Source organism: Lepisma saccharinum, chromosome 7 (genome assembly GCF_977018435.1).
Source record: "Lepisma saccharinum chromosome 7, izLepSacc3.1, whole genome shotgun sequence".
Taxonomy (NCBI): domain Eukaryota; kingdom Metazoa; phylum Arthropoda; class Insecta; order Zygentoma; family Lepismatidae; genus Lepisma; species Lepisma saccharinum.
This window is the reverse complement of record NC_139235.1, coordinates 12,690,970-12,709,282: the sequence shown is the minus strand read 5'-3', so window position 1 is coordinate 12,709,282 and position 18,313 is coordinate 12,690,970. Positions and strand designations below refer to the sequence as shown.

At 39.2% G+C, this 18,313-nt stretch overlaps 3 protein-coding genes across 3 annotated transcripts in view; 2 read left to right on the top strand and 1 right to left on the bottom strand.

Moving 5' to 3' along the window:
- Positions 1-18,313, bottom strand: part of LOC145989730 (cell adhesion molecule Dscam1-like) — a 505,150-nt gene that overhangs the window by 452,382 nt on the left and 34,455 nt on the right. The gene's annotated exons all lie outside the window — the stretch shown is intronic.
- Positions 1-18,313, top strand: part of LOC145989733 (cytochrome P450 4C1-like) — a 147,264-nt gene that overhangs the window by 97,881 nt on the left and 31,070 nt on the right. The window lies entirely within an intron of this gene.
- The window catches only part of LOC145989731 (cytochrome P450 4C1-like), a 49,490-nt gene that overhangs the window by 28,869 nt on the left and 2,308 nt on the right, over positions 1-18,313 (top strand). The window contains exons 6-10 of the mRNA XM_083125005.1: positions 1,618-1,744; positions 12,864-12,945; positions 14,241-14,350; positions 14,477-14,545; positions 15,635-15,803. Of these exons, the coding sequence (XP_082981131.1) occupies positions 1,618-1,744; positions 12,864-12,945; positions 14,241-14,350; positions 14,477-14,545; positions 15,635-15,803 (557 nt within the window). The remainder of the gene's footprint in view (positions 1-1,617; positions 1,745-12,863; positions 12,946-14,240; positions 14,351-14,476; positions 14,546-15,634; positions 15,804-18,313) is intronic.

The window sequence follows — 18,313 nt, the reverse complement described above, 5'->3', positions numbered from 1 at the left end:
GCACGTTGCTCCATTGCTCCGTTTCCGACCGACGTTCAGCAGGTACTGTCAGTCACAAGATCCGTACGTGTCGACCGTCGATGCTAGCTAGCGCTGTGCAACTTTGCCGGAATAAAGTGGAAATGTGTCGCTACGTAGAACATATAGCTCTCCATAGATGGCACTGGTGGTTCCGTGGCAAAAAAAAAAAACCGGTCACCTTTCCCACTGGACGGACTGTGTATATTTTGCTATGATTGATTGATTTCGCTTATTTTACTTCACATTTCTGCTACTTTTGGATAAATTGCGAAATTGAGTAATGATATGATGAAATTGATGAGAGGACACTTTCAAAGAACACCCATGCCCAAAATGGCATTCGAACCCGGGATCCCTGGCGTCGTGTATATTTTGCTTAATGCATTGCATAAAAGAACAAATTTTCAAAAGTGCCATACAAGTTCATAACAAGTAAGGTTCGTGAAAATTAATTACCAAACGTACATGATCTAAGTAATTTTCCATTGTCTATCGTGTATTCAGTTTCACACACGGAAAGAGTTTGAACTCATTTCGGCCATTGTTACGTAGCTTCCAACTGAAATTCAAATTGAATGTAACAATTACCGTGTTGGTTTGCGTAACAAACAAAGCTCTATAATTAGTTGGCGATATGTTATCAACAATTCATCACAGACAACACGATAGATTATGTTATCCAAGTGATTTGTCACTAATTATGTGAGTTTCCACTGCACCTATGTTTTTAAAATTCACCTTGACGTACGTGACAATCATATAGTGTTTGCAAGCAATACTTAAAATCATTTACGACTCTACGGTATCACCATAACAGACAAGAGTTGGACAGGATGTATGTACACAAGGTGAACAAGATTTCGTAATATCATCTTCAGTTGACTATACACTTACGGCATGCCTGTCAAACTGGGGCAGTGTCAAGTGCTACAAAGCCGCAGGTTGCAGGTTCGAACCCTGGTAAAGAATGATGTATCGTTGTTCATTATTTCATCCTCTTCATCGTGATAAACACAAGAGGTAGAAAAGTGTGTGAAACTGAAGTAGATAGAAGTAAATTGACATTATCGTGTATGTATGGAACCGCAAGGTACACAGTCATGGTTACGACTGAATTTTTTATCTGCCTTAACAGATTATATTTCGTCTGCTACCTCACTCAAACAATTCAAAGAACAGCAGAAACAACGATTAACACGGGATCGGTTGCGCTCGCTTGAGTCACGTGGTCGGTCGCGGGCTCACCCTTTCTTTTCAAATACATTTCACTGGATCTAATTTTTTTTTTTAAAAAAAATTGTACTTCAAGTGATCTGGTTATTATACCCCTTGTTTCAAAATGCTTATTCGTTTACAAACAGAGTAAAGCGAACCACTCCCGCCCGTGCCGAAAGTGGTATCCGAACACAGGACCTCTGGCGTCGTCGCGCGTTGTGTTAACTACCCTGCTACGGATGTCGACATGGGCACACCGGTAAAATATATATGAAAATGAAAATTGTCATATTTTCTTAATTATGGGAAAATTATTCGGAGACAAGTAATTTTGGTCTCTCACTCCAATCAGTAAATTAAGAATGCACGTAACCCTTTCAGATTAAGTGAGCTGACAATCTACAGGATAACTCGTCCTTGGCTCTACTATACCTGGACCTTCAGCCTCAGCCAAGCAGGAAAGGAATCTGCGGAATGCCTCAAAATACTCCACGGTTTTACCAATAAGGTGAGCATTTGAACTGCAAAATCTAGTAAATCCTGGAGGGTAAGATATTCATTTGTACTCTGTTCTTTTATTGATTGATTGATTGAATTGGTGTTTTAAGTCCACTTTGTGCACAGTGAGGCTAATCGGGACTGGACCTACAGATTAAAGTGGGATCCGAACCACTATACTCTGTCCCAGCTAACTGTAGAGCAGGCAAACGAAAACAAGTATCTGCGCACGTAGTGACGCGAGACGGCTCCACCAATGAAGACGTGAGAGAGACGGAATTAAGTGGAGTGGGCAAAAACGACTGTAGTTACCAGCATCGTGTACTGCGTCGCTCTGGTCACTTTATTTCACTCGCTTCTCTGACGGTATGCTCGGACGTGCTCCACAGTTAGCTGGGACTGGGTATATATGCCTCCACCGGGTATCGAACCCAGGACATTTGTACTCTGTGTCTTCATCTAGATACGGGAGTGTTTTATAGCCGTATGATATAACCCGCGGACTTTCAATGGAGATTTCAGCTATAGTCTGTCCCAGAAATTTGTGGAGCAGCACAGTGAATAACGCCAGATAAGGAGAGAATACCAATGGGCGGAGCAAAGCAGTACGCGCTGCAGCAATCGTCTTGCAGGTGGGCCAAATTTTCCCTTCCATGGACTCACTCACTTTCCTTTTCGACCGTTCCTTGGTCAAGCCCTCTAGTTGCGCGGAGGACATGTTTTCGTTCGCTTGCTCCAGAGATTCCTGGGACAGAGTATAGAGACACACACATGCAACAGTTGTAATAACACACACGTTGATGCATCTCTTGTTAAATAAAGATCATGATACATACTTATCATGGTGGGTTAAGTTATTTTGAATTTTCTACAACTTTGTTGGCATGCCTTCTAGTTTGTGTTGTGGCCTTATCTCCACGTCTTGGCTATAATTCTGTTTCTCGTCTCATCTATTCCTTTTTGCACGGCTGTCGTGTTACTTCGGCACGGGAAGTTAAATAAATGAAACACGGATTCTTTCATTGGACTAATGTTAGAAGTCAAACCCAGATATTTCTGCCGCGATCGACGCAGTAGAACGGGAGAACCAGTGTTGCTAATCTGCTCGATAGAAAAATCGCTACAGTGCGCCGAGGCACAGCTGTTCGTAGAACAAGGAAATTAGAGAACTCAGCTCTAACGTTAGTTTTAAACGCCATGCATTATAACCAGGGCTGGGATTTATATGTGCTAACAAGTGGCTTTATATGTACATAAATATGCACTAAAACCGCTAAATGTGGACTAATCCTTGCGTAAAATTACCCAAAATGATGTAAAGAACACTTCTTCATAGTGATTTCAAATAAAATTAAACATTTTTTTTTATTATTCCATTGCATTAATGAACCTGGTGGCATTTTAACTGTTCACTCCCAATAAGCCCGTCCACACTGATACTGGAACTGCAACGATATGTGATGCACGACTGACACTACCACTGGTTTGAGAACTAATAACACTGTTCTAAACACGTTTTGTTACAGAAATGAGAGTACCCAACCTTTACTAATATGAGGATGCTGAATATGGATGTGTTTAAAGTAGAGGAAAGAGAGTTATGCTTTCCCAAAGTTAAGAGAATTATCATATAGCATCACCAGCATTAAGTTAATTTGCATCTGTCTTTCACGGCATCTCTCATCTGTGTTTTCACGCTTTAATTTCAAAATTTGAATTGTATTAATTCTTCCCAACTGCCCCCCAAGAGCCAACGCATTGCTTAAGGGTAACATGAATTATGCCGTAACTCAAATTAAGAGCCAATCTTAGAAAATGAAATTCGTATTCGTGTTCAGAGCTCAATTTCAGTAACAAAGAGCTACTTTCCTTTCTGTAAAAGAAAAAAGTGAAAATTTGTAGAACAGTGTAACTTGCGAACGTGTTAAACAGCGACAATTGGACCACAAACACTCCTCCTTAAGCAGTATTATTGCCTCTCTGTGATGGCCGACAGTCGGCTGCCTTTGTTGTACATTTACATACGATGCCGGCGTCCGCAACAAGAATAAGAAGTACATATATTGCCACCAGACGATAAGCTGTGCGGTTTTCTCTTTTGTTATGAACTTGTCACCCATCAAAACATGCGAATTTTGACATAAAAAAAAGAAAGAAAGCAAAACATGCATCGCATTAAGCAGCAAAAATAACAGCTTCCATCACACAATTCCTACAAGAACACGTACCGGTGCCTGAGTCGAGGGTTGAAATGCTCATGTATCCACATAATTTATTTCTTTTGAGCAATTCTAAAGTGATGAAATATGAACAATAATACTCAAGGCATTATGGAATTTAACGTTCACCAACTAAACACATGCACTTTCACTTACACACACGCAATACTGGCACACAATGTCAAACCAGTCAAATACTTATAATAAAAATATGGTGTTTACACTTTACAATCCAACAAAACTCACCGTCATTTTGCCTTTCTCCCGTAACAGAAATAGTGCTTCATATTTACATTTGGCAACACTAGTCACTAGCTAGCCGATGAACATGCACTGCATAAAAAAAGCAACCACTACGCCATGCTATATTGCCACATTACCGTCCCTACCGAACGGTGTGAACCGCGAGCTGGAGCGCTATTAAATTGTTTTCAATTATGTTTACGCGAGTGTGTCCAGGAATGGAATGACAATATGGCAACAATGGGAAGGTTGGCGAGCAGGATAGAACATGTGATTCTAAGAGAGAGGGAGACGAAACGAAAATTGGTATCTGCGCCACGGCAAAGTTAGCTGCGTTGGGCTCTAGTTGAAAACTTACACAACAATTAGTGCGTAATAATTGTGAAAAAAGTGATACGTTCTAAGCACAATTACTTCACGCGTCGTATTATTTTACTATTAATATTAACTTAATAATACTCAGCGGTGAACAATGAGACTCGGTGAAGTGCACAAACTCCTCTCAGGTACAGGGATAGTGTTAGGCAAAGACAACATTCACAGCACAGAGAAATAAAACCACGTTAGTGCCGTATGTATAAACTGAAAAGTTTTATTCTTTATTTATTGCAATTATAATGCAACTATACTTGAGACGAAGGCGAGGATTTCGCTTTGTCGATGAATTGACTCAATTAAAACGCATAAACTCAATGCGTGGCTATCGGCAAGCCTATGATCACATAGACCTAGCTTGCGCCCCGAACTACCACACCAAGAGATATGCAATGATAACTGAGCCAATATTTGCTCTTTAGCCTTTTATTTCCAAATTAATCCTTAGGCTAACTTTATTTTTTTTTACGTAGAATGGTTGCAGTATTGTGCATATCATCAATGCATGGCTATCGGCGTACCTATGATCACATAGGCCTAGCTTGCGCCCCGAACTACCATACCAAGATGTATGCACAACACCGAGGAGTTATTTTTAAGTTTAAAAGCTTCGTCGATCCGTGGCGAAAAAGTGTGATGATTCTTAAGCGATATCCTCGCTTTTATACTATTTTCGAGAACACAGATTAAAGTACAGATGAATCATTCACTATCTACAAAAGGATACTACCAACAAAACTGACATCTATACATCTTTAGAAATACAAATTCGTATAGTGCACTCTTGCAAACATGAAGATACATTAAACTACTCATAACAGAGCATAAAATACAATAAACATTAAACAAAAGATATATATTACAAACAGGGTGCAATATTACATATAATAACAAAGAAATTACGCTTTCTTTTACAAAAAATAAATACATTAGTGACATATCTTCTACTGGTGACGTCACATAAAAATGTGGATCATATCATCTGCCCCTTCCATTCGGAAACTAAGTTTCAGGAAGGAAGTTATCTACCTGGAGGAAACTTAGTTTTAAAGTACAAATTCTTTCTTTTTATCCTCCGAAAAACGCACCAGTTTTACGTTATCTTAGTTAACCTTACCATATAATTCTTTAGTCCTTGGAATTAGCAATGTCACAACATTATTTTCCACTTTGTCCACTAGATAAGGTCCTATCCACAACATAAATAACTTTTGAATGGTCCTATCTAGTGAGGAGCTTAAGGAATGGTTTTTTACCATCACGAAGTCTCCAACTGTCACTGTCTTGGCGTTTCCCTTCTGTTTTAAATTCTTCGACAGCTTCTTCTTCTCCCTGACTTGGGCTAAGAATAATTTGGACTTCCAATCCGGTTGGGCTTCTTCCCGTTCGGGCCAATTGAAATGGGTTAGGATCTCTCTGGGTATGGGATGGTTGAAGAATAGTTCAGCAGGTGAATATCCAGTAGTCTCAGAAATGGAATAATTAATTAACCAAACAACTTTTGATATGTATCGAGACCAAGTCTGATGTTCTCGATAACAAAATAAACGAAGTAATCTGACTATCTCTTGATTTGCTCGTTCTACCATGTTCCCGTTTGGATTGTAAGCTGTTGTGCAAACGTGATGGATACCAAGCTTTTTGGTAAATTCGTGCCACTGCTTAGAGGTAAACTGAGCTCCTCTGTCGCTCAGGGTAAACGTAACGTTTGGATAGTGAGCAAAATATCCTCTCTGAAGCGTGTTTATAATTTCTGTGGTGCTGGCAGTCCGTAAAGCATATGCGGAGACAAAACGTGTACCCACATCAATAAGGCTCAAGATGTACTGGTATCCATTAGACCGAGGAAGCTTCCCAATCAAGTCCAGAGAAAGCATCTCATGAGGTTGCTTGGGACTGATATGAAGGGTCTCTTTGAGTACGTATCCCCAATTTGTCTGGTTTACTCTGGGCACAAATTTCACAATCTCGGATGTACTGTATCACGTCATCCTTCATGCGTTTCCAAAAGTATCGTACTGCAAATCGCTTCAATGTCTTGGATACTCCAAAATGTCCAGCTTCATCATGAATTACTTTCAAGAGAGGTTGCTTCATTACCACCGGAACACACAATTTCCAAAGGGACTGATTGTCTGATCCTCTCTTAAATAAAATTCCTTCTTGAATGCGATAGGAACGGTGCAATCTGAGGTTAGGTTCCTGAGAATTTAGAGATTGGAGTAAATTTTTGCAGAATTCATCTTCAGATTGTGCCTCTCTCCACTTGTCGACGTCATCTATTTCTCCTCTTTCGGCCCACAGGTAGTTTATTCTAAATGTCTGCTGGCTATTTTCAGGATGAATCTGGGGTATATCATTAGCAGGATACCGAGATAAAATATCTGCCAGATCGTTTTGGCGACCAGAGACGTATACTATTTTATACTGGTACTGTTGGAGTTTTAAAGACCAGCGAGTCAAACGACTGTTCCAGTTACGGGCGTCTTGTAACCATACCAACCCTTTATGATCACTGTACATAGTGAAGGGCCTACCTTTCAAATAAACAGCACACTTCTCAACTCCAAAGATTATGGCCAAACATTCTAAGTCATGGATGGAGTAATGGCGTTCGTTCTCCTTCAGTTTTCGGCTTGCATACTGAATGACCTTTCTCTCTTCACCATCCATTTGGAAAAGAATACTACTCAATCCTTTCCCAGAAGCATCGCATTGGATACAGAATTCCTGTTCAAAATCAGGCTGTGCTAATTCAGCATCTCTTACAAGTTCATTCTTCAGTAGCTGGAAACTTTGTTCTTCCTCGTCTCCCCAAATCCAACGTTGATTTTTACCTAACAGCTTGGTGAGCGGTTCAGATTTAGCTGCAAAATTTTCAATGAACTTCCGCCTCCAGTTGGCGAGGCCAAGAAATTTCCGAACATCCTTTCTAGTTTTAGATTTAGGAAATAACTTAAAGGCTGAATTTTTGTCTGGTTGGATTTTGATCGCATCTCCAGAAACAACGTGACCCAAGTAGGTGATTTCCTTTTTGACAAATTCACACTTTCGCAGCTTTACAGTCATGCCCACTTCTTGGAGTCGCTGCAACACTTCGTCCAGATGTTCGAGATGCTTGGAGAGTTCTTTGTCGAAAATCAGCAAGTCATCCATATATTGAGTTAGATATTCTTCGGTTTCAGGACCAAATACAGCATGCATGGAAGCTATGAAAATTGACACAGCACTAGAGATACCAAAAGGCATTCGAACAAACATCCACTGACGTCCTTTATAGGAGAAGGCAGTACATGGTTGGCAGTCAGTTTTTACAGGGATCTGTAAATATCCAGAAGCCAGATCCAGATTTGTAAAATAACGAGCACCTTTAAATTTTTGTAAGGCATCCGAAATGGGCTCAACTGAATTTCGTGGAACACGTACAATTTTATTCAAATTTCTGAAGTCAATGCATGGGCGTACTGTACCGTCAGGCTTGTCGACTACAATTAAAGGGTTCAAGTAAGGGGAATTGCAAGGCATTATAACACCCCATTGTCTCCACTTTTCTAATTCTTCCTCCAGGAGTTTCCTTTTTGCTATAGGTATGGGATATGGAGATCGATACACAGGTTCTGTGGTGGTGAGTCCAATCTCACACTGGAAGTTTTTAATAGTACCTGGTCTCTCGGAAAATACATCTCTATGCTTTAATAAGACTTCTTTCAATTGGCTTCTACCCCTTTCGCATAAAATCTCATTCGCATTGACCTTCTGCAGAATGTCGTCAGGACTAGCCGTCCACTGATCGACATGGGAATCTTCACGGACATTTCTTACATATGTCCCTTTCGAAGATCCATTATTCACGAGGTCCTGCTCTACCGGAACTCCGTCTACGGTGAGGGATAACTTCTCGCGCTGTAGGTCAATTCCTGCTTCATATTTCCTGAGGAATGGGTAGCCCAAAATAAAATCAGCTTCGAGACCCTTCAAGACAAACATGTCCTCCAATAAATTTCTTCCAGCAATCTCCAGATATACTTGTCTACATCCTACAACTCTAGTTTTGTTTCTCCCAGTGAAATCAGTCAGCCTAACATCTGGACATGTTTGTAACTGCAATGACGGCAGCTTCTCTTTAATCTTCTTCCAAATGGCGTAGCTCATGAGATTACATTCGCTGCCAGTGTCCAGAACACAAATAAAATCGACGCCTGTTACAGTTGCTTTAATTAACGGAGCCCTGGGTAAATTTTCCTTTCTAACTGCCTGTTGTAGTGCTCTATCTAAACTTTGTTCTCCTTCATTGAGAGTCAGCACAACTAAAAGATGATTATCTTCACTATTTATAACGCTGTCATCGGTTCCCAGAGAAGTCCAAGATTTTAGCCCAACCGTGATCGGGAACGAAGAATTCACGTTGGGCGACTGGCTAAATCCGACTGCATACCACTCGGATTAGCACTAGTCGATGGTGCCCAACAAAAGTCTCTTGTTATGTCGACGCTTTGACGTTGCTCGTTCGTCAAACGTGAAGCAGAAGGTTCAAACGGAGGCGCCGTCGCTCTGAAGTTACTGGGTTCAGAGGCGTTACGTGAAGAGTCACAGGAATGGTCTTCTGGATCAGATCTGGAACGACGCGGCCCACGTGCGTAGTTTTTCCTGCCATCCCTTCTAGGAGGATTACGTCGTCTGTTGTAATTGGAATATCCATTCCTCTGGTTCTGCATAACTTGTCTGACTCTGGGTTGTTGGTTTCCAATTCTATTTTGTCTGGGAGCATTTCCCTGGCCTGCACCTTCCCTATTCCACACAGGCTTCCAACTGTCCTGCTCTTCAAGCACCTCGAATCTTTTCAAAAAATCAGCAAGCTGTCGTACAGTTCGAGGAGAATTAGCCAAACTCAGGCTGCGGGCTCTATATGGAAGCTGAGAGATAATTAAGTTCACTATCTCTGGTTCTACATAACGGGCAGACAGATTGCGGTAGGCTGAGTAAATGGACCATGCGTATTCTTCCATACTCATACCAAACTGCTTTGAATATCGACGAGATCTCACTGCCGTCAGCTGCCTCTCTTTGGCCTCTTCAGAAGCATATTGCTTGCGAAAACGGCGGCAGAAATCGGAATAGGACCTGAACTCCAACTGATTTGCTCGAAACCAATGCTCAGCCTGGCCTTTGAATAACCGAGGAATAATTTCCAATCGGTATTCGTATGGAACTTGCATTAAATCAAAGTTTATATTGAGTTCTTTTAAATACTGTTCAGCATTCTGGGCTTCCAGGTCTCCCTTGAACTTGGACAAGGAATTAAGGTCTGCCATCCTTGGGGTTCCTGTCGTCGTTGATCGCTGAGTTCGCGGTGGTGACTCATCTGACCCGCTTCTCACATTTCCATGCCTTCGAGTTCGCTTCCTGATATTCGCTTGATACTGAGAGTCCGAGCTGGTGCTGGAAGAGGAGGAACTGCGATCTTTCTTCCTTGCTAGACGTTTCCTCTTTGCCCCTTCTTCATAACGACGATGCCGTGCCCTGGGAGATTCACGCTCTCTGTAACCTCTATCATCGCCCGAAAGACTAAAGGTAGGTGGAACTGTAGAGGCCACTTCATTAGCTCTTGAATCAGCAGTAACTCGTGGGCGACATACTTGTTTGTCTTTTCTAGTTCTCTCTCCACCTGTTCTGTCCATCGCTTCATTTAGTTCAATGTTAATGGTTGGCAACACTGCACTCTCACCAACTGCAGACGGGTGACCAGCTGTTCGAGATCCAGTTTCTGTTTCCGTTTGCCGGGAAACGTGCATAGTCTCTAACTGATTCGTAAGTTGTTCTACCTGAGTCTTTATTTCCTCAACATCCTTGCTTCTTTGAGACACAACGACGGAAATCTGACTAATATTTTCTTGGACCTCAGCCCGGAACTGTATTTTGTCAGTCTCGGCCTCGGCCAATATCTGTTCCATCGTCAGCTGTTTTTCAATAATCTTATTGCACTCCTCAGTGAATCTCGAATTAATATCCTCTACATCGATGCGAACACTTTCCGTGGCTTTATTAACATCGGCTGCCAAGCTACGCCGGAACTCATCAAAGTCCATCTCTCTAGCCTGCCGAATTTCTTCAGAGAATCGGGCCCTAGTATTCTCGTTCTCAGACTTTAGTTGTTGTATTTCACAGGCCATCTCGCCTATTTCCGCTCTTAAAGCTTTCATAGATTCATCGTGCTGCTTACCGATATCATCCTTTAATAGCGCACATTGTCTACAGATATCAGCCTTCAAGTCGTTAATGGAATCAGCTTGCTGTTTAATGTCAGCTTTCCATGCTTCAGACTGTTTACACATATCAGCCTGCAATGTTTCAGACTGTTTGCTAATATCAGCCTTCAAGTTATTAATGGAATCAGCTTGCTGTTTAATGTCAGCCTGCAATGTTTCAGACTGTTTGCTAATATCAGTCTTCAAGTTATTAATGGAATCAGCTTGCTGTTTAATATCAGCCTGCAATGTTTCAGACTGTTTGCTAATATCAGCCTGTAATGTTTCCATACTTTCAACTTGCTGCTTGCTAATTCCTTTAATCATGGCTTTTAAAGCTTCAAACATATTAAATGGATCAGATGTAATAGTTGTAGACAATGATTCACATTCTTTACAAACGAAATCGGTAGCTTCGTGGCTTTCAGATCGAACATCTAAGCCACAACATTCATAATGTAGAAACTTTGTACATTTCTTGCACACAAATGTGGTTTTATCTTTATCAATGTTCCGACAACAATCGGGAACATTAAGCTCTGAACTTGAAGCAAGATTTTTATTTGCGCTACGCAAATGTTTTCTTTCCATTTCAAACGAAGTAGTTCTGTGCTTTTCTACAAATATAAAAGTTTAGTGCTCTTGCACAATGAATCTCAACTTTAAACAATTGTCTTGCCCTTGTACAGTGGGATCCACTAGTATTGCATGACAAATTGTCCACGACTATTTTCATAAATTTTTCTCTTACATCCTGTATGTTTTTAAATGATGGATTTTATGTATGCTGGTGCAGAAGTTGTCAACAGCTTGTTTTGAGATTTCTTTTAATTTTTGAAGCTCTTATTGGGTCAAATAAAGCGCACGAACATGGTGATGGACAATTTGCAAGGTAATACTCATGGATCCCACTGTACACTACAAAATCGAGCCAACACGTTGAGCTGCCACTTGATACGTTCTAAGCACAATTACTTCACGCGTCGTATTATTTTACTATTAATATTAACTTAATAATACTCAGCGGTGAACAATGAGACTCGGTGAAGTGCACAAACTCCTCTCAGGTACAGGGATAGTGTTAGGCAAAGACAACATTCACAGCACAGAGAAATAAAACCACGTTAGTGCCGTATGTATAAACTGAAAAGTTTTATTCTTTATTTATTGCAATTATAATGCAACTATACTTGAGACGAAGGCGAGGATTTCGCTTTGTCGATGAATTGACTCAATTAAAACGCATAAACTCAATGCGTGGCTATCGGCAAGCCTATGATCACATAGACCTAGCTTGCGCCCCGAACTACCACACCAAGAGATATGCAATGATAACTGAGCCAATATTTGCTCTTTAGCCTTTTATTTCCAAATTAATCCTTAGGCTAACTTTATTTTTTTTTACGTAGAATGGTTGCAGTATTGTGCATATCATCAATGCATGGCTATCGGCGTACCTATGATCACATAGGCCTAGCTTGCGCCCCGAACTACCATACCAAGATGTATGCACAACACCGAGGAGTTATTTTTAAGTTTAAAAGCTTCGTCGATCCGTGGCGAAAAAGTGTGATGATTCTTAAGCGATATCCTCGCTTTTATACTATTTTCGAGAACACAGATTAAAGTACAGATGAATCATTCACTATCTACAAAAGGATACTACCAACAAAACTGACATCTATACATCTTTAGAAATACAAATTCGTATAGTGCACTCTTGCAAACATGAAGATACATTAAACTACTCATAACAGAGCATAAAATACAATAAACATTAAACAAAAGATATATATTACGAACAGGGTGCAATATTACATATAATAACAAAGAAATTACGCTTTCTTTTACAAAAAATAAATACATTAGTGACATATCTTCTACTGGTGACGTCACATAAAAATGTGGATCATATCAAAAGGTTACCATAGAAACGTTTTCATTGGAAATCTTATACGAAAGAACTTAAATCGTCAGGATGTTTTGTCTAGACGTAACTAACGACATCAATGAACTCATACATTTTTGTTTGTTTCTTCTATAACAGGTGATAAAAGAAAGAAAAGAGGAACGAATGAAGATGAAGCAATTGGAAAAACAGACCAAGCAGAACGACGAACTCGCTGTCGGTAAGTCCGTAACAAAACTAATACATGTATTATAATTCGCATATTGCATCTATCACTATAGTTACTTAAAATATTAATACAAGTAGGTATTGATATTGATTTGTTGTTTTAAGTCCACTTTATGCACAGTAAGGCTAATCGGGACTGGACCTACAGTTTAAAGTGGGATCCGAACCACTTGTGCCTCCACCGGGTATCGAACCCGGGACCTCTTGATTACAAGGCGACAACGATACCACTGCGCCATCGGGGAAGCCCACTAATACAAGTAGGCTATACAAGGACAAATAAATGTGATGTTTTATATAAAGACAATTAGGAAGTTTTAACTTTAATGTAGGAAAAATCCCTACGAATATTGACCTAAAGACGTCTACAAATGTCTAAAAATTTTAAACATTTAATACCTTTCATTTTTAAGGACTAAAATTCGATATTTTATTTTTGACCGAACAGATAAGCCGTTTCTTGTCCATGAGTTCTTTCTAGAATACATAATTGCTTTAAATAAAAAATATCGTTTTTTCCTTTGTACCTTTATTTCACAGAAGTTATATTAAAACTATTTAGAACAAAAATAAAATCATTCCCATTTACAATTGTACATAGGCGTAACTTGGCGGGGGTATTTGACCCCCCCAAATTTCAGGTTTGTTTATTAAAATTTACAAGTTAGGCGACCTGAGGAGCAAAGGAATAAATAATAATATTTCTGATTTCACAAACGTCATAATTATTTAGCAAACTATCCTGAATGCTGTTTATATTGGATGCAAAACTTTTCGAGTGTATTCCCCCAAACTTAAGCCCAAGGTTTGATTTTACCCCCTCAAAGTTAGGCCCAGTCTGATTTTACCCCCTCAAAATTAGGCCCAGTTTGATTCTACCCCCTCAAAATTAGGCCCAGTTTGATCCTACCCCCTCAAAGTTAGACCCAGTCTGATTCTACCCCCTCAAAATTAGGCCCAGTTTGATTCTACCCCCCTCTCAAAATGAGGCCCAGTTTGATTCTACTTCCTCAAAATTAGGCCCAGTTTGATCCTACTCCCTTAAAATTAAGTCCAAATTTAATTAGGTCCCAAGTAACGCCCATGCGATTGTATGTTACAATTTCTTAAGAATGTTAAACTATATCCCATCTGGATTGGTCACCAAACTTGTCAAATTTATTCGAAATTGGACTTTAAATTACATAAAGTTCTGTGTAATTTATTTCTCTCGTGTTTATCTGAAGGTATGATTATGCAATTTATGATAGTTCAATGTTGATATTTAGTTCTTCATGCACATTTCAGGAATGAAGAAGAGAGAAGCTTTCCTTGATCTACTCATAGAGGCGTCTGTGGGTGGAATCAAGTTAACTGACGAGGAAATTAGAGAAGAGGTTGATACCTTTATGTTTGAGGTAAGTTAGTAGTCATGTATGCTGGTTATGTATTGTAGTCATTTTTCTTTAAAATAAGCTCAATATCATTTAATGCCACCATCTTGACAGAGCACATTTAGAATTTATGTATTTCTTCATTTTCAGGGTCACGACACAACAGCTACCGGAATGTGCTGGGTTTTGTTCACCTTGGGGTCACACCCAGAAATTCAGGTACGTCCAGTGCAACGAAAATTAAACAATGGCTAGTTTGTGGTCAAATTAAATGTCACCAACTTCAAATTCCGTGTTATCGTGACAAAATGACACCATATATAAATTCAGTCTCAAGTGACGTTGTGAAACCAAAAGGCAAATTCAGTTTCAACCGATGACGAACTTCATTCCCAATTAAAGACAGAGCAAATTTATTTTTTAGCCAGTGGTGCAGTATTACTAAATGAAAATTAATTAATAAATATCTGCAAAGTGTGACCAAAGAAACAAATTCAAGCTTAATCGGTGGGGAATTGCCACTAAATCGGAATTCTGTCTCAAAAACTACCAAGTGTCACAAAATGCAAAATCAATCTTAAACAGTGGGGAATTGCCATTAAATCCGAATTCAGTCTCAAAAACTACCAAGTGTCACCAAATGCAAATTCAAGCTTAATCAGTGGGGAATTGCCACTTAATCGGAATTCAGTCTCAAAAACTACCAAGTGTCACCAAATGCAAATTCAATGCGAACTAATTCCAAACTCTCACCTTATGTATATCCATTCTACACCAGTGGCAAAATATCAGTAGAATGCAAGTTCTGTCTTAACAAGTAATTAGCTTTTACCTCATAAATTCAGTTTCAACCAGTAATAACTTTTACGAAAAGTAAATTCTTCACTAACAGGTAATGAATTATCACTAAAATTTTAATTCGGCCCTAAATCGTGGCAAATTTTACTAAAGTTCATTCGTAGCTATTTTCAAGTGTAATTAAAACACAAATTCATTCTGTAACCCGTCGCGAACGGCCACGAAATGCAAATTCGGTCTTATCCAGTGGCGAGGTGTCACCAAAAGACAAAATTCAGTCTTAAACCAGTAACTAACTTCAGCTTGGACACAAATGTCGCATTAAGAAGCGAATTACTGAATCGAGGTGAGGCCTTGAAGCTTCGATCAAAATAATTTGCAAGTAAAATACATAGAGGGACATTGTGCTTGTCTTTATTGTAAATTCTAAAATGCTTTTCGAGCTCAATATTACGTAATATTAAATTCCCATTTACTACCAAATTTTATGTTGTTGTTATTGAATTGCAGGATAAAGTTTTTGAGGAGCTTAATGACATATTCGGAGACAGTCACCGACCAGCTAGCATGAAGGACTTGAACAACATGCAGTATCTAGAACGCTGTATAAAGGAGACCTTGCGACTCTATCCGAGCGTGCCTAATATAGGGAGAAAAGCAACCGAGGACTTCAGACTAGGTAACATTATTCATCTCGTTACAATTCATCTGGCAATCATCATTGTTTTTCAAGATAAATAATCTGAAAAATCTCCATCTTATGGTACATAAGGTGTCTTCGGAACTACTCAACTTACAATTTTGAAACTTGACTCGTCGAAAAACTATATTACTAGATAGATTCAACATAAAATATTTCGATTTTCTGTTATTTTGCCCTAATTATAAATCACAAGATATCATTCAATTACTCTTTAACTTATAGATAGGGGAATCTTTTTCCGGATTAAGTTAAGTACGATCCACGAACCTTTTTTCCGGATCAGTTTGAATAGGGTTCAAGTTCCGTATTGAAATGAAACATATACGAAACTTGGATCGAATTTAAACTGTGTGAGGAAAAGGGTTCTGATCCTGTTACGGAACCCAATAAAATGTATTGGTTCCTGTATCTTTAACAATCCCAGGGTTGTTAAAGATCCAGGAATTGTAGATAAATTCAATTCCGGTCCAGGAGAGAAAATCAGCTATAATTCGGTCCAGGAACCTTTCTTCAGGACCAATTTAAATAGAGTCCAGGAAACGTTTTTCCGTTTAAATTTAAATACTATCCAGGAACCTCTTTTTCCAGATCAATTTAAATACGGTTCAGGAACAATTTTATCAATGAAACAATAAGCAACTTGGACCGAATTTAAATTGTGCGAGGAAAAAGGTTCCGGTCGTGTTGCGGAACACAATACAATCCATTAGAATTTATGTGTTCCTGGACCATTAACAACCCTGCAATTCGTCAACCTCATATATCGTTAATGTAAATGCAGTTGTCTGCAGTCATTTAACTCTTATTACCAAGAGCTTGCTGTAACATCTAACATTATATCAAAATCAAGGAAATGAGTTTTGAAGTGCTGTTACACCTCCGTCTAATTGAATATTTCGACATTAAAAATGTTAAGTTCAAATCAGAACACTTTCCCTATATTAAGACGAGAATTTTAGTACCATAGATCCAATTAAGTAATCTCCCATGGTTATTGCCTAACCTGAAGGTTTCCGGTTTCTAGGAGATTGTTACTTATAGGTGAGAAAAATCAAGGTTATTAGAAGTATAGGTTGGCCCAAACCGTTGTTTACTCGTAATGACGAAACGACGGTAAGAGGTGAATTTATCCATGAAATGAATTCCAAATCTATGGGCTAGTGTTGCACTATGCAGATAGGAAACCATGCCAGAAACTGAACACACGAAATCGAGTACACAAATGAGCATTTCCACCCATTTACATTTTGTGGCTTCAGACAAATTGAAAATAAATATAGATGGGTACTTATTGTTATGCGGGACAGAATATTTTTGATCGGAACGGGAATTTTTTTTAAATCCCGACAATCGGGACGGGAAATATTCGCAATTTCTAGACTAGTCGGGAAATCTCATATTCTAGACTAGTCGGGAAATCTCATATTCTCGACTAGTCGGGAAATCTCAAATTCTCATTTTCACCTTAAGTGATTTTCTTTGCATTTCTGGAATGAAAACTAACAATTTCCAATAAGTTCCAGACACTTGCAATGTAGAAAACGTCAAGAATTAATACCGTTTTAAAATGACCATTCGGTATTTCCCGACTGCTCGGGATCCAGAAATTTAGGGAAGTCATTTGCTGAAGTCGTGATAGGGACGGAATTTTTCTTTCCTATCCCGGTCCCGACTTTCCGAGATACCGCACACCACTTGTTATTATTATTTATTTTAGTTCAGCACAAGATACATCTTCCAAGTACGTTGAACATAATATATACGTTATATACGTTTTTCAAAAGGATTCTTCGGACACCGAGCTTTGGATTCGTGTGGAAACGCTAACGTGAATCATGCTAATGCTAGAATCTGCAGTGCGCATTTCTGCCCAGAATATTATGTACGTAATCTGAAAAGTCAACTTCTAGGTTTACATCGAAGAAAGATCCTTAAGGAAGTTACCTTCGACTCCTTATTATGAGCAGGAATGTAGGGAGTATAATCCTGGTAAATACTTCGCCTACCATTTCTTTGTCATTGGTGTACAATTCTCTCTCGCTTTTTCCCTACATATTCACATAAAGCAATAAAAATACAAACTGCTAACTTTTCATTCCATTTTGGTTATTTATTAAACGGTACGTGTTTGTATTTATATTTGATAAATTTACTTTGCTCTTCCGGCCATTTAAGTCAATTGAGATTATGAAGAAGTGATAAAATAGATGAATGGCCAATCACAGTTCCCCTTACTTACAAGAGCGACCACATGAAAAAGAACCTTCCTCCTCTTCCGTTCAACTCGGGCTATAAGAGAGCATGCTCCACTCTCCCCCTCCCCTCCACATTGGAGTACGGTGCACAGGAGTCGCGAGTCTGCGCAGGTTTCTTTGCTTGTGGTTCCACTATAAAAGTAATATAATAATGTACACTCACCTCACTTAGTTCTCCGGCAGTTTGTTTCTTTAAACATCATATTTGGAGAAGATACAATTCAATCTATA